At 38.2% G+C, this 18,181-nt stretch overlaps 1 protein-coding gene across 1 annotated transcript in view; it reads left to right on the plus strand.

The window, feature by feature from the left end:
• The window catches only part of LOC124794676 (U6 snRNA-associated Sm-like protein LSm1), a 71,247-nt gene extending 64,478 nt beyond the window's left edge, over positions 1–6,769 (plus strand). Inside the window, exon 3 of the mRNA XM_047258210.1 lies at positions 6,254–6,769. Within this exon, the coding sequence (XP_047114166.1) occupies positions 6,254–6,427 (174 nt within the window). The 3' untranslated portion in view covers positions 6,428–6,769. The remainder of the gene's footprint in view (positions 1–6,253) is intronic.
• Positions 6,770–18,181: the final 11,412 nt, after the last annotated feature.

Here is an 18,181-nt window from a genome sequence, read left to right on the forward strand (position 1 = left end):
CTTGAAGCCTTACATCCTGCCAGCTGTGAGGTGTTTCCAGTGTTCGCATTACCAGCACACATCTTCCAGCTGTACAGCGGACCCTGTATGTGATGAATGTGGAGAGCCACTCTGTGAGGGGAGTCCCTGTTATTCTGTCATCTGTATGTTGTCTGGTTTAGAAGAAGGAAAAGAAGATACAGGATTATAAATCAGTTGATCATTTATCCAATGCTGAGACTCATCAGAAATAGGACTGTCTTCACCCTGTGTCTTTGGTGTGTAATTTTGCTGCCTCATGTCCTTTCCACCTCTTTCCTCCTCCTTATTGCCCCCCCCCCCCCCCCCCCCCCATCTCCTATCTGCTTCCCCTGCTGTTCCCATGTCCTCCCCTCTGAGTGCTGCTCCCTGTACCCAGCTGGAGAAGTGTCCCCATTCTTCAGTGCCTGCCACCTGCTAGTGGTGAGGCTTCCTCCTGGAACCCCTTCCCCCAGTGTCTCAGAGACCAGTGGTCTTCTACCACAAGTCACACAAGTTGGCTGCAGGACCCACAGTCCGTGCGCCCTACTCGACCTATGACGACGATGAGGAGGAGGAAGGGGATGTGTGTATCTCACAACCTGAATCAGACATCTTGTTTATGGATATCACCCCATCCTTGTTAGTGGCTGATGGCGGCCCAGCAGCATGACCAGTTTCGGCCCCTTACCCTTCCACTTGGAATCCCCGTTTCATGCTTTTTCAATGGAGTTGCAGTGAATACTACTATCATCTTCTGGAGTTGCAGTCCCTTATTTTCCTTTGCTCCGCAGCTTGTCATTCGCCAGGAATCTCATTTTACCGATGATCCCTCACTGACCCTTCATAGGTTCTGTCCTCTGTCAGCACCGGGTCAACACTTTGAGGGCCTCTGACGGTGCATTCACATTTGTTAATAGGGTCGTTGTTAGTACATGGATCGTCCTTCATACTCACTTGGAAGCAGTTGATGTCCAGGTTTACTTGGACTCTGCGGTCATGGTTTGCCATCTCTATTCCCTCTTGACAGGCAGCTTACACCAACTTGGGCCAGAATTAAAGGCTATGTTGCAGCAAAACACAGAACATGTAAAATGTTGGAAGCTAAAGAACTATTAGAACAAACAAGAACAACAGTGACCCGGATATTTATAAACCCTAATGAAAATAGTTAAAGTTTGACAGAATGAACATAGTTTTGTCATCCTTCAACATTACTGTAACTGGTATTTTACTAAATTAGCTTGTATTTGAATCTACAATGCTGAGTGTTAGTTTTTTACACTTTATTTCATTACACTGCAGTTTGTAATACAGGGGTTCACACAAGTGACACATGCTCCCGTATGATGTTAGCCCTGCAGCTAATTGCACAACATATAAAAAGGATTTTCGACACCCTATGTATCACTTGAACACAGAATGTGCTTGCAGGGCAAGAGATAATGGTCAGTGACTTGCAACTGCTTCTGTTCTGTTGCAGCTCTTGCTGAATAGGCTATAAATGGTTTAGCAAATAGGGTAGTAGGTTACACCAAGGTGTTTCATGCAGATAGAAGATTGTCATTTGATTCCAACAAAGCACAGAGCCATGTAGTTTCTGACAAATAACTCGCATAAGGGATATTTCTTTAAATAGCATGATGATCAAACAATAGATGAAGTCAAACATATTAAATTCCTAAGGCTGAAGAGAGATCAAGGGCTGTCTTAGAAGTATTGCCTGTTGAAAATATCTTTACTGGCAGCAAATATTAGAGCTAGCTATGTGATCAAAGCTTAGGTAGAAGGGGAATCGTGACCTTCTGTGATTGGTAAATGTAGTCCGAATAAACTATGACATACCAGTTACTTCTAATGGATTGTCCAGCTGTTCATGAGCACTGCTGAATCCCACACTATACTCTTGTTTCTTAAAAAAGTAGAATGGAGATAACTCCAAAAAAATACTGCAATTAATGTAATCTCAAGGAAGGGAACTCAAATATTATACTTTGTTCTCAAGTTCTGTGAAGAAGAAAAACAAAAAAGGCGTACTATTCCGTTACAGAAAGCTGATCAGATGAAGAATGCAGATTATGTTAAGTGACTGCAGGAACAAATTATTCCAAAGTCACCACAGGTATGCATCACTGTACTTGATAGTGTCATGTCACAAAGTTCAAGAAAATATAGGTCCCACCTTTGTGACCCACAAGATCTTGAGCCCCTGTACATCGTGGGCACTCTATCAAAAGAAATGGAATTTCATGTGCCACAATTACTTCCTGTTACTGTGTCTATATCCAACATAACTGATTTGGAGGATATCTAAACAGGAAATATGAAAAATCTTAATTTTAAAACTCAAAAGGGACTGACACACAGCTGCACATAGAGATAACTGTAAAAATCTTGTACATGAACACATTACAAGCTTCAAAAAGTGCTTAATACTTTAATGGCACAGGAATTTACAATTGTAAGACAAATTGGACTTGATGTTTTTAAATAACTGCTTAGTTTCACTTTATTATGTTCAATGAGATCATTTAGAAGCATATTTCACAAGGGGAAACATAGATACTGCTACAGCAAATTAAACATGCATTTGGTAGAAAGAGAAGTAACTATATGAATATCAAGAGCTCAGGTGGAGAACCAGTCCAAAGCAAAGAAGGGATACTGAAAGGTGGAAGGAGTATATTAAAGGGTTTATACAAGAGAGATGAATTTGAAGGCAATATTATGTAAACGTAAGCAGCCATATATGAAAAAGGGATGCTTTGAGAAGAATGTGAGAGAGCAGTCAAAGACCTAAGTCAAAACAAGGCCCTGGGGGTAGATGACATTCCGTCAGAACTACTGATAGCCTTGGAAGAGCCAACCATGACAAAACTCGTCCATCTGGTGTGTAAGATGTAAGAAACCTGTGAAAAAACCCTCAGACTTCAGAAGATGTAATAATTCCTATTCCAAAGAAAGCAGGTGATGACACTTGCGAATATTACCAACTATCAGTTTAATAAGTCAAGGTAGCAAAATACTAATGTGAGTTCTTTAGAGATGAATGGAAGAACTGGTAGAAGCCGACAGTGGTGAAGATCAGTTTGATTCTGGAGAAATGTAGGAATACACAAGGCAGTACTGGCCCTATGACTTATAAGATGGATTAAGGAAAAACAAACCTATGTTTATAGCATTTGCAAACTCAGTGAAAGCTTTTGATAGTGGTGATTGGAATACTCAATATTCACTTTGAAATCCTGAAGGTAACAGGGATAAAGTACAGGGCATTAAAGGCTATCAGAAGCAGCAGTGGTTGACAAGGAAATGAGGCAGCATTGTAGCCTATCCCCATTGTTACTCAAACTGTACATTGTGCAAGCAGTGAACTAAACTAAAGAATAATTTGGAGTAGGAATGAAAGTCCATGAAGAAGACATAAAAGCTTGAGGTTCACCAATGACACTAATTCTGTCAGACACAGCAAAGGACTTGGAGGAGCAGTTAAATGGAATGGGCAGTGTGTTGAGAGGAGGTTATAAGATGAACATCAACAAAGGCAAAACAAGAATAATGGAATGTAGTTGAATTAAATCAGGTGATATTGAGGGAATTAGATTAGAAAACAAGGACTTAAATAGTAAATGTGTTTTGCTATTTGGGCAGCAAAATAACTGATGACGGCCGAAGTGGGGTGGGGGGTAATATCACAGAGAGAGAGGCCAAGAGATGAGTACAGCAAGCAGTTTCAGAAAGATGCAGGTTGGAGTAGTTATTCAAAGGCGAAAGGGCTTGCACAGGGTAGAGTAGCATGGAGACCTGTATCAAACAAATCTTCTGACTGAGGACCACAACAACAAGATCATATTTTGGGCCAGTACTGTGCATTTGAAAATACTAATCTTAGGCCAAAAAGGCAGCCAGAATTATCAGTGATGTTCATTTGTGACCTTCATACAAGCCATTATTAAATGTCTTGGGATACTAACTCTGCCCCCCCACCCCTCCACATATATTTTGTGAAAGCTTTTCAGTTAACAGCATAGAATCATTTAGTTCTAGATCCAGAGACAGTAAAGGATAGTATAAGTCCATGTGCTTCCTTATGGTGTTATTTATACACGCATCCTTCATTACATGTGGTAGAGGAACTTCAGAAAGGTAAATGTGTAGTGACATTATTTTCATTATGATCAACATCTACAGTGAATTTGAAGATGGAAGTCATATTTCATTCATTTACCATATTTCTGTGCAGTGATTACTCTCTTCCACAATAAAGAGTAGTCTCAGTATATTCAAGCTCTGAGTGAATCAGCATATTATAAGTTTTGTAATGAGCATCACCGATGATGCTGTTATTACAAGAGCACTGTTCTGTTGTATTTATATAGACATTTTATAGATATTTATATAAGTATATTAAGGAGGCATACCTGGTGGAATATAAACAATGGAAAGAATAAAGGTAATATCTTGTCATGTAGATGAAGTGTTAAATCATCAATAGACAAATGAGAACATAGCGTCCAGATGAATAATAAAAAAGGGAGAAAGGAGGTGGGAGTGGGAGGGAAGAGTAGTTGATGGCTGGGAGGGAGAGATAGCAAGTGCACAGAACAGGAAGTGGCACTGGTGAGCTTGCTTTGGCCTCAGAGACGGTAGTTGTGCATAGCACACCGTGTCATGGAAGAGTGGATGGGGGGCGATAGAACAAGATGTCCATTTCAGTATTGTCATGGCACTTCTGCAGCTCAGTTACATCAACAAAAAATCTACTCTCCAAGTGGTGGCAGGAGAGAAAACAATTTAAAAGTTCAGGAAATGTGCAAGGTTTTGGAGTCACTGGATTCTTCCGGCAGAAAGGTTGAAGGCGAAGGAAGAGGGGTGAATTAAAAGGACTGGCCAGTTTTAGGAAATGGAGAGTCATAGAAAAGTTGTTCAGAACCCAAGTCAAGGGAGAATTACGGATGGGCTGAGAAGAAATGACTGGCTCTTGGGGACTGCATTGGATGAGATTTGAAACCCTGAGAGCTTAAAGGTGGTAGATAGGGTAATAAGCTCTCTGGTTTTCAAATCTTGTTTGGTGCAGTCACAAACAGTCTTTCCTTCTCATCCCATCCAATAATTCTCCCCTGACCCTAAGTTCTGGGTAACTTTTCTGTAACTCTTCCTATTTCCTAAGTCTCACCAGTTCTTTTCAAAAGCTTGCACATTTCCTTAACTTCTGTGTTTTTCTCCTGCCACTGCTTGGTGAGTAGATTTTTTTATCTATCGAATTGTATCAGATAATACTATGCGAGATTTGACTCTACGGACACACTCAGGGGTTTATTAGCATTGTTTGCTGCTTTTTTATATATATATGTAATTTTCAACCTCTAATATTTTCTTTATACAGTAATTTGTTCAGTTTGTTCCAAAGCCATTGAGATTTACTAAACCAACAGTACGTTCTGTATGGCAAACACACGCTATATAGGGTGAGTATTACATCTTTAAAGTAACTTGGGATATGGTACTGTTAAATGTATGTGTGAATTGTACTCCAACAATTGCAGTGCAGTTTCATGAGTACAGGAAAACAAACATACAATACATAAGACTATAGAACTGTATCTCTAATAGAGTTTTCAGTATGTTGACCATTATGAAGGTGATTGAAGTAATAAACTGTGTAGTGAACCATTAAAGATGTAAGTTTCCTTACATCAAAAATGTAACAAGCACCCATCATAAACCTGCAAAAGCTTGTGTATAATTCAGACTCATTTTATGCACATGTGGTACATTTCTGATATATTGATATGTGCGTAAACTGCTTGTATTACTTGTTTTAGAATTACTTTAATAGTCATGTCTTTAGAAATAGTAGAAAAAAGGATTTATCAGTAGAGTTTCTAAAGGTGTAAAAAAATTAAGGATTGCTGCCTCAACTTTCATACATTGTAGAATTCTATTCAATATCTACATGTCCGTATTTTTTCCTATTTTTATTTTATTTTTACAAGAAACATTTTTGTTATATTAGTGAAAATTTTTTAGCAACACGGCATAGTAATGCAACTCGTGAGATGGAGGGTGTATTCAAAATGTGTACAGCTACTTTAAAGCCTCTAACATTTTTAAGTGTTCAGAACATCGAAAGCATATTAAAAACAGCATAACTCAAGTTGGTTGAATTTTGGAAGTTGGTATTTAGCAGATGCTTTCATTTTATTTAATAGGGGATAATTTACATAATGTCTTTCATATACTTTATATGTTGCAGGACCCAGCTAAAGAAAATGACCTGCCACTGAATAAAGTATCTGTAGATGACATCCTTGACTCACAGCGTCGTGAACAAGAGGCACGTCAGGAGCGAGAGAGGCTGCTGGCAAAAGCACTGAAAGAGCGTGGCTTGCAGTATATTCCAGACCTCAGCCATGATGACATGTTCTGAGGCCCAGCTGGGGAAGCATCAGTGAATGAGCTGGTTTAACATTGAAAATGTACACATTTTGTACAGTAAGAAAAACCGAAGCATTTATGACTGCTGAAGACATGGACAGAAATGGATGGATGAACTTTGTCCAGGTCATTAACTGGAAATAAATAGTTCCACAATTTTCTTTGTCCAGAGCTGATTATTTTTGTGCAAGTAATTTTTTTCTTTTTAAGGTTTCTACATAGTTATGTTAAGAATGACCTTATTTTCTTTCATTCATTTGATACTGTGATAAAGAGAATGCAAGCTGTGCAAAATTAAGAAAATTTTTGTAAAATAAACATGATGAGTCTCATATTTTGTTAGAAGCTTGTTAATTTTTTACGACTTAAAGTGGCACATGAGGAAATGTGTGTATGTGATCAGCAGTTCACTGGCATTATGTTGCTGCGGAGTGGACCATTCCAAATTTACTCACCACTTATTAGTTTCATACAAGATGTATTTTGGAATGAGACTACGTGGCTGAAAATACAGACTGCTACACACAGAGATGGCCAGAAACTAAAACCAAAATACAGCCCTTTGAAGCATTCCTAGCATCAATAATTATTCTGTCTATTGTTAGTAATTAAATTTGAGATTGTGAAGACAATGATTTTTCTCTCAGTACTTTCTGAATTAGTCACAATAAGATGCCACTGGACTGTTTTTTGAGTTAATATAACTTTCAAAATGTAGCAAACATTTTTCAACCACTGTACTTAGTTTCTTCCTATGTATTGTCCGAGACTTTTAATGCAGATAAAATTTATGTACATAAATAATTAGACTTTATTGGTGTTGACCAATTACACAGACACTATCAGCAAACAAAATCAGATCTGACTATAATTAAAAACACATGACAGCATAATTCAGTAATAGAGCTGCATTAACACAAGATACATTCGGCTGTCTGGAAATACATGTTACAGTTGCTTTACTTAATTGAAATGCTATCGGTGCAGCATATTTATTTGCTAAGAATTACAAGTGGCATGGATCTGTGCAGAAAGAATTTGCATCAGTTGCAACAGAAGTAAGAATAATTCAGTGCAATGTGCGACTATATGTTAAAATCTATAGATACGTGAAACATGGATGTAGTTATGTTACTCATGAACATAAGAGAAATATTAGAAATATGATATTTTTTTCCTACAAGTATTGTATCATCCTATGAGTTTTTGAAAGTGTATTACTAAGCTGAAGTGGGAAAACATGCAGTAATAGCATTTGTAGACTTAGCAAAAGCTTTTTACAATGTTGACTGGAATACTCTCTTTGAAATTCTGAAGGTTACAGGGTGCAAACACTATTTACAACTTCTGCAGAAACCAGATGGCAGTTATGAAAGTTGAGGAGTGTTAAAGAGAAGCAATGGTTGACAAGCGTGTAAGACAGTGTTGTAGCCTATCCCTATTGTTATTCAATCTGTACACTGAGCAAGCAGTGAAATAAAAGAAGAAAAATTTTAAGTAGGAATTAAAGTTGAGGGAGAAGACATAAAAACTTGAGGTTTGCCGATGACATTGTAATTCCGTCAGAGATGGCGAAGGGCTTAGAAGAGCAGTTGAATGGAATGTACAATGTCTTGAAAGGAGGATGTATGATGAACATCAAAAAAGGCAAAACAAGGATAACTAAATGTAGTCAGATTAAATCAAGTGATGCTGAGAGAATTAGATTAGGAAACAAGGCACTTAGTTTTGCTATTTGAGCAGCAAAATCGCTGATAATTGTCGAAGTAGAGGGGATGCGAAGTGTACACTGTCATGACAAGAAAAGCATATCTGGAGAAGAGAGGTTTGTTAACATCAAATGCAGAGATAAGTATTGGGGAAGTCTTTTTTTGAAGGTATTTCTGTGGAGTGTAGCCATATATATGGAAGTGAACATGGACAATAAACAGTTCAGACAAGAGGAAAATAGAAGTTTTTGAAATGTGATGCAACAGAAGAATACTGGAGAACAGATGGGTAGATCATGTAATTAATGAGGTGGTACTGAATAGAATTGGGAAGGAAAGAAAATTTGTGGGACAACCTGACTAGAAGAAAGTATCAGTTGATAGGACACATTCTGAGACATCAAGGGATCACCAATTTATTATTTGGGGGGGGGGGGGGGGAGGGAATCACTGAGGGAGGCCAGGAAATGACTACAGTAAGCAGGTTCAGAAAGATGTAGTTTGCAGTAGTAATTCTGAGATAGAACAGCATTGAGAGCTGCATCAAACCAGTCATGGACTGAAGACAACAACAATGACAGTTCATACAGTTTTTTTAGTTATAGGTACTTTACTTTGTAGTGCTATGTAATACTATTCCAAGTAGCCGATGAAAGACAGTCATGTAGAAACCTCAGTTTGTGGTGGTGGTGGTGGTGGTGGTGGTGGTGGTGGTGGAAAATCCACATACTGTGCGCAAATTTTTTATTCATGCGCAGATACGATATGCAGATGTAAGCACAGTACAGCCACAAGACGCGACGTAGAGTGAGTGGTTTACCAGTGTGAAGAGCCCGCTTAAACTTTGATGTTGCAATGTGGAAGTGCCATGGACCTCAAAAAGGAGGTGGTTGAGATGAAAATGGCTGTTTTCTGGTAGAAAAAACAAAAGAAGATTGTATGGAATTACTTACTTACCTACCTACCTACCTACCTACTTACTTACTTGCTTCTTGACTTTGTGATACTGACAATCCGTCTGTCAGCACATTTAGTTATTAAGAGCTCAAATGTGAATATTTAATTTATATCTTGAAAGTGTTGGGGGGACTATTAAGTACAGGAGGATTTTGAGAAGCAGTTTAATTTTGTAGCTAGTGGGTAGCAAACATAAGTTTCAATTATCACAGTGTTTTCTTCAAATGGTGAAGAAGTTGGATGTAGCTACCAGTGGCACTGAATAGCAGGCTACAACTTCCATGAACAACACGAGTGCAGAAAGAGAAAATTTAAAGGTAAAGGTAGCTACGAACATATGACTGACAAAGCACATTCATGGAATTGATACCATGGTTAAGTACTCATCAGAAGCGAATACCAATGATATCATGCCATGTGGTGACTGCAGAATGAAAGCAAAAGATGCTGTGATAAGGTTGTGGTGATACGAAGGATAATTCCACTGCAAAATCGTCAGAAAATATGATGTTGGTAAGGGCAACAACAGTAGACAGGAATAAAGAGAAGAGACATACCTGAAATGTGTTATCACAATAAGTGAGGAAGATATTATGTTGTAATAACAACCAAATAACTAGATAACAGTGAAATAAACAGAGGAAAGATGATTTGTTGAAGAAAGTAACCTTTCAACATTAAAACTGGTTACCGTGTGTGATTACTGGCTCAGCACATAATACAAGAGTTAAGTCATCTACAGGAAGAGTCTGCGAACAGTTTAAACGACTACAAGTCCAACTGCAGTTCCTGTCAGCAACACTCTACAGTTCCACACTTCAGTGGCAGGATTTCTGGCTACGGCTACAAGACATTTGATCGAGGAGTCGCATTGCACCCCCACCCCCCCTCCCAACACACACTTTGTGCTGGAGCATAATAATTATACAACAAACTAGGTGAGCTCTAATCTAGACTGTCTACAATTGTTTGTAATATTTCACATCGTGACTAATTTTGTCAGCATTACTACATATTGGTTTCAAGGGCAAAAAACATTTATTCAAAATAATTAGTGTTATTGAATGCATAATCTTCACAATTTTAGTATGTGTGTGTCACTAGGAATATGGCTACAAAAATGTTATGTGAGATTTTAGATAAGCTGAAATGGCTCAATCAGTTAGATGAACTGTCTCTCAATGTAACAACAATGTAAAATGATATAACGACACTCATAATGGGCAGCAGAATTTGAGCAAATAAGTTGAAACAGTCGGGTAGGCTAGAAGACATGTCTAATGATACAAGACTTAAAACTACAATAGGCAGAATTTCTCAAATCGAGCAAACTTACCTAAGTAGTTTGAAACAGAAATGAACAAATGTTGTGATTCAGTTAGGGTGGAGGGTAGAGGAAAATTTTAATAACAACAATAAGATCAAACAATTAGAAGATACAACTATGAATGATTTTGAAACTGTAGCAACCCAAGTCTCATACACACAACATAGTGTCAAAGTACTGGGATTAAATAGAAAGCTTATTGAAGTAGCTAGTGATCCAAATACTTTTAATAGTTTGGGGAAGCATATACAGGTATTAGTAGAACAGAAAGTAGAAGGGAAAGTAAACACCACAAGCAGTAATTCAAGTTATGTGAATGATACTGCCGATCATTGGAATGAATTTCAGAAATTGTGGCAAGATTTACATAACACTAAACAGGAACTTAGAAATAAAACATCTGTATCCAACACCGAGTCATCTACAGAATTAATAGAGGGGTTACAATTAGAAAATTGATTAAACTGGTCAGAACAATTCCCTAAATTTAAACACAAAGGTGATATGCATCCGATGTATTTCTTAAGACTGTTTTCCAATCTGTGCCCAAGAAATGGGATGACTCTAAGAAAATAAATGTTGGACTGGGACATTTCGTAGCTGATGCCACAGAATGGGGGACAGCCCATTCTGAGAAATTTAAATTGTTGGAGGACTTCCCAGAAAAATTTAACCTAACCTAACCTTCTGACAAATTTAAATTGTTGGAGGACTTCCCAGAAAAATTTAACAGAAAATATTGGTTGGTGAGTAGGCAAGAGAAATTAACTTTTAGAGCTATTAGACCCAAATACTATAATAGCTCATGGTGTATATTCAAGGTCTATTCAGAAAGTAGGGAACATTTTGGCATTAAAAATAACAAAGTACAAGAAATACATTTTATTATATACATCTGAAAGAGCAACTGACGTACTACTTTTCCACATAGTCACCAAACACATTGAGGCACTTATCATAGCGGTGGACAAGTTTTGAAAGACCTTTGTCATAAAATTTTGCCGCCTGAGACTTCAGCCGGCGAGTCACACCTGCCTGGAGTTCCGCGTCATCATCAAAGCGCTGTGCTGCAAGCTAGTTCTTCATCTTGGGAAACAAGTGGAAGTTGCTTGGTGCAAGATCGGAGCTGTATGGCGAATGAGGGAAAATTTCCCATTTGAATTAATTAAGGAGTTCTTTAGTGCAGTTTGCTGTGTGCAGTCAGGCATTGTTGCGCAAAAATAAAATTTTGGATGTCAGCTTTCCTCGGGGTTTGCTTTGAACTATTCTTCTAAGGCTGTGCAGAGTTTGGCAGTACCGGGCAGAATTTATGGTTGCTCCACATACGAGAAAATCGATAAGAAGCACATCTTGCCTATCCCAAAACAATGTCGCCATAAACTTCCTTACTGACAAGGTTTGCAAACATTTTCTTGCTTTTTGGGGGGCCTTGTGTGCCCCCACTCCATGGACTGTAATTTTGTCTCTCAATTGACGTGTTTCACCCAAGTCTTGTTATCGGTTACGATTCGATCCAATAATGAATCAACATGGTTGTGGTAGGCCTCAAAAATGTCAACTTTTCCCCCATTCGCTGTTCTTTGTGGTGCTCTGCAAGCATTTTGGGCACCCATCATGCACAAAATTTGTGGTAGCCTAACTTCTGAGTGACAATTTCAAACAACAAAGTCTGTGAAACTTGTGGAAAAGAAAGCGAAAGCTCTGTTACTGTGAAGCAATAGTTTCCATGAATCGTTTCACCAACTTTAGCGACAAGATCATCAGTCACAATGCTCGAGCGCCCACTCTTCTCTTCATCATCAACGTTAGTTCCTCATTTTTAAACCGAATGCACCATTTCCGGATGGAACATTCACTGATAACATTGTTTCTGTACACTTTGCACAGTTCACAATAAATTTCTATAGGTTTTAGACTTTTTGACAACAAAAACCGTATCACAGAGTGCACCTCACAACTGGTGGGATTTTTTATTGCAGCACACATTTCAAATTCAAACATAAAAAAAACCAGACATGCAGAGACGTTCCTGTGGTCACAGATGGATGCCGACTGAGCTGCTGAGCACACACATACCAAAATATACGCAATCGACACGCACCTAGCGGTGTCACACGGAAACGTCCCCTACTTTCTAAATAGCCCTCATAAGTAGTATATTGAATGGCATTTAATCAGATCAAAATATTTAGACAATCTACTAGATGGAAAAACATTTAGTACAAGATCTTATTAGGTGATTACCTTACTATGTACAAAAGGAGATATTTTACAAGTGATGGATTAATGCAGATGATTTATTAACCTTCATTGAAGGGTTACATACATTAATCAGAGAAAGAGGAGATTACAACTGGGGAGAAAATTGGAGTGCTGGAGTTAAATATTCAGGGAACAATGAGGGTGATTGCTATACTTCAAAATGTCAGAGCCAAAAAGAAAGTAATTTTTGAGAAGGCCCAATGTTATGAAAAATGGAAAAATAAATATTAGAGACAGTAATAATTCACAGGTATTTGTACCGAGTAATGCAAACACCAGTGACAATGGAGTAAGAAACCGTCCATCTTACTGTAGACATTAAACACAAACGGATACTTTTTGTATAGTAGTGACAGAAATCACTCAACATATTGGAACATGAACCAGAATCCAGGACGTAGCAAACCAATAACAGGCCCATATACTAGATGATTAATAGCTATTACTTAAATGATACCTACAGAGGATAAAACAAAACAAGAAGGAACAAGTGATACCACGTGTGGAGATACAATGTTAACATATATGTAGATTCTTGATGTGAAATTTCACTAGTATCATAGGAATATCTGGAAACAATTAGAAATAGAAATTTAGAGATTGAAACATCAGCCAACCAATTGCAAACAGAGGTTTATTATCCCGCCACCTGGGTTTAAATTTTTGTAAAAGTATCTTCTTCAGAAGTAGTGAGCCTTGTTACATCACATGATGGAACATTAGATTAGATTAAGCTGAGCGGCTTTTGTAATATATAAAATTTGACAAAACAAGAATTAACCAAAGCCATGGCTTTAGATAACAGCCAGGTTACATACATCGTACTTCAGAATGAAAGTTCACTAGTAAATGCCCACATGTAGAGACTCTTGTCAACATAAAATTGTAATAGGCATTGCCGGCCAGGGTGGCCGAGCGGTTCTAGGCGCTTCAGTCTGGAATCGCGCGACCGCTGGTTCGAATCCTGCCTCGGGCGTGGATTTGTGTGTGATGTCCTTAGGTTGGTTAGGTTTAAGTAGTTCTAAGTTCTAGGGGACTGATGACCTCAGATGTTAAGTCCCATAGTGCTCAGAGCCATTTGAACCATTTTTGTAATAGGCATCACACTTAAGTTACATTTTCATAAGGCAAGAGGCTAAAACCAATTGTTGGTCTTCTTGAGATGTAATGGGTGACAACAGTTGAAGTGGAAGATATTGCTGGTGGTCGTAGGTTTGATGTGGGTGGGGGTACCGATGTAGCCATCCTTGAGGCGGAGGTCAACATCAAGGACGACACTCAGGATGCCCCGTTACAACCAGTTACTGTGCTCCCACTGAGACAGTCTCTGCTCTCATGGACTAACACGTGTAGCATGTTACCCATAACTTGCACCCCTGTACAAAAGACACCAACCATTTCCTCCACTGACTCTCCACAGTTCCTATTCCTTTACCACACAGCATCTTGCTCATCTGTGCTGATGCCACCTCCCTCTATAACAACTTACCCAATGCCCTTTGCCTTGCCACTATTGAACACTACCTTTCCCAATGCCCGACTGGCTACAAACCATGACCTCCTTCCTCATAACCATGTCTGTCTATATCCTCATCCACTGTTATTTCTCTTTGCAGGCATTACCAACAAATCTATGGTACAGCAATGAGCACCCACATGGTTCCGTCCTGTGCCAATCTATTCATGGACCATCTTAAGGAATCCTTCCTAACCATCCAGAATCTCAAGCCACTCACCTGGTTCAGATTCATGGATAACATATTTGCGATCTGAACCAACAAGAGTGAGGGGACACTATCCACATTCTTGCAGAACCTCAACACCTTCTGCTCAATCCGCTTCACCTGGCCCAAGCCACCTTCCTCAATGTTTACCTCCACACCAAGGATGGCTACATCAGTACCTCGTCTATATAAAGCCTACCAACTACTGGACTTTCCTTATTTTAGATGGCATACATGGATCATGGCAGGCTCTGTAAGACATAAATGTCCTTGATGTTATTCGAAGAGGAAAATAGTTAAAGTGGATTTTGAAGACAAAATGGACACAGATTGTGACAACAAAATTGAATTTTGGCAAATAGATTCAGAAAAAGAAGAAGGCAACAGTGAAGTCAATGAGAAAGTATTTGAGAAAAAATTCTTTGTTATAATGGAAAGAATAGAGAGATGAAATTGAATTAAGTTCCAACATCACGGAGAATACGTTTCAGGGCGGAAAAATGTTGTTTGAATGTTACTTGGTCCTGTAGATCTGGTGAAATCAATGAGAATGTGTATGGAAAGCTGGATTTGCCTCACAGATTTCTTTTTTTCTCATTATAGTTCTGTATGCAAACAAGGGCACTGATATTGTGAAGCTTCATTGCAGCATTAGACAGTTTTATACCCAATAGGTATTAATGAACTAAAAGCCTTCATCAGTCTCTTATTTTTATCTGGTGCTAACAAGAGTAACAGAAAACCTAGAGAATCTGTGGGAAACTGATGGGGCAACACTGAAGAATTTGAAGTTGTAATGAACATAAAATGTTTCAGTTCATCAAGCAATACATTAGATTTGATAATTGTGCAATTCTTGATGACAGGAGACAACTAGATAAAATAACAACAATACTGGAGATATTTCCTGTGTTTGTGTAGAACTGTCGAAAGTCGTAGAGAAAATGATAAAGTAGATGAGAAACTCGAAGGATTCCATGGAAGATTCTTCTTTTTACAAATTATACTCAATAAACCAAACAAATACTCACATTGAGATATATGCTTTTGAGGATTTCCATGTATTTTACCTGTATAATTTGGAAATATATGCCTGGTTGCATTGTGAAGGATTATACCACATAAGCAACAAACCTGTGGATGTTGTTGTTTTTTACTGGGTGAACCTATTTATAAGTCAGGTTGAAATGTGACGGCACACAGTTTGTTTTCCAGTGTTGGCTTGATAGAAGAGTTATGTTCCATGATAGTGACATATCCTTGATTAATGCACATACATCCTACAAGGATAAGGAAGAATTCATAAAGAAGGAATATTACACTGAATTGAACAGTGTGTATAACTTGTAACCAAGCTATAATATTAAAATACTCTTCGCTGATTTTAACACCAAAATCGGTCAAGGTGACGTCTATAAACTAGCGATGCTAGTCTGCAACAAGAGAGCAGTGACAATGGCATCCATTTGATCAGTTTTTCAATTGATATCTGTGTCATGAGTACATGGTTTCAACATAAAAACATGCATAATGGGAGGTGGAGGGCATGAGATGGGCAAGCCATAAACCAGATAGACCATGTATGTATCCATAAGTGGTACACATACCCCATCAAAGGTACACAAATCTGTGGTGGTACCAACTGTGACACAGATCACTTTCTGCTGATAAGTAAGATGACCATAAATTTAAGAAGGCATGTAGAATAAGCAGACTACATATTGTGATATAAACAAATTAAAAGAGACAAAGATTAATAGAAAATTCGAATGAATACTAGCAGAAAACCTAAGTAAATGTGAGGAGAAGGGGGAGACTGTGTCATCAACCATGACTGGTCTCACTTGTCAGATTAAGGAAACAATAAGCTGCTTCCAAGATTCTAGGGAAATGGAAGAGATCAGATAAGATGTGATTCAATTAAGTGTTTCAGAAAAAAACCTGAAGAGAGAATGTTGGCCAGAAAAAGCTGTTCAGAAAATATGAGGGACCAGGAATTAAAAGATAAGTAATATCAGAATAAGGAGGGAAATGGCAACTACACTAAGGCAGCAGAAATGGAAATATTACAAGGAGCTAATAGGGAAAGCCGAAGAAGACTATCCATCACATGACAAGAAAAATGTACCAAGTAGTAAAGAACATGACACAGAAATATAGGAAAAAAAGAAACATTTATTAAAGACACACAGAGAAAGGTCTTCATGAATGACACTCAGATAGAATGGCGATCGGCAGAGTACTACACAGAGTTACTAGACTGTGATGACCCCCACACAGACAGCAAAGTGTAGACACCCAATGAAAAACAAATATGGCAAATAAACCTAAAAACAATAAGCCTTTCAGTAAAGAACAATTTTCAAGAGAGCTAATAAAGAATGGAGGACCAGCAATGGTTAAAAAAAATTATAAAACCGTTAAAGAATGTATGGGAATGAGACAGACTGACTGATGACTGGAGAATGGCTGTAATCTGCACTGTACTAAAAAAGAACTGCATCATCTGGTATGTGATAATTATAGAGGGTTTCCATACTTTATTGTGCTATCAGATTCTATCTCCATGTCTACTGAAGAGAATAATCCCAATTGCAGAAGGAATTATAGAGGACTATCAATGTGGTTTCAGAAGGAACAGATCGAATGTACTGCAGCTTTTTACATTCAGACACATAATCAAGAAATGTTGGAATATAACATTGAAATTCACATGGTTTTTATAGATTTCATAAAAGCTTATGACAGCCTACATAGCGGCACAGTTACCAATGTCTTGAAAGAGTTGTAGTTTCCACATAAGTTACTATGTATAGTACAGATGAATTTAAAGAAAACATGCTGCAGAGTGAATGTCAGGCCACTTTTAAGTCAGACTGGTTTTAATCAAAGAGAGTAACACAATAAGTCAACTTGTATATGCAGACAATGATGTTCGAAGAACTGATATCAAAGAGGATCTGCAGCTCATCACAGATTCTTACTAATTACTGCAAGGAAATCAAGGTTACAAATGAACAAAGAGAAAATTGATTACATGGTAGTGGGGATGGTACAGAATAATGGTACCCCACTGATGCCTGATAAGGTCACTTTTAAGAGAACAGACACATTTAAATATCTGGGAAGCAATTTTAGCAATCAGCATAGAATGGAAATTGAGATTAAGGCAAGGATTGCAGGAGCAAATGGAGCATATTTTGGCTTACAGGATGTGCTTTGCAGTAAAGCAGCTTTGAGAAGTTTTGAGATCAGACTATACCACAGAGTAATTCTTCCAGTAGCACTATATTGGCCTGAAACATTTACACTAAGGAAAAGTGATGAACAAAAACCACTAGTGTTTGAGAGAAAGATGTTACGGAAAATATTTGCCCCCGAGAGGGAAATCCAGTCACCGAATGGAGGATATTAAAAAACCAGGAACTGGCTGACCTATACTCATGAGCTAATACTCGCTGACAGATGAAGAAAAGGAGATTAATGTGGGAAGCACACTTAATTAGGATGGAAGACAAAAGACTACTGCGAATAGCATTCTCACGATCCATGGAGGGCAGCAGAAGCTGAGGAAGGCTGTGGACAAGATGGAGGGGCGATATCAACAGGGATACAGGAGCAATGGGCCTGAAAAAAGGATAATGAATCATGAAAGCCAGGAACAGAAATGATTGGTGGAGGAATATAGAAAATGTATATAGTGTCCCACACCAGAGAGATAATTAAGAAGAAGACGCTATAGCACATAGGGCAGATGCAGCAGTCCA

The sequence above is a fragment of the Schistocerca piceifrons genome, chromosome 4 (assembly GCF_021461385.2).
Source record: "Schistocerca piceifrons isolate TAMUIC-IGC-003096 chromosome 4, iqSchPice1.1, whole genome shotgun sequence".
In the NCBI taxonomy this organism is placed as follows: Eukaryota; Metazoa; Arthropoda; class Insecta; order Orthoptera; family Acrididae; genus Schistocerca; species Schistocerca piceifrons.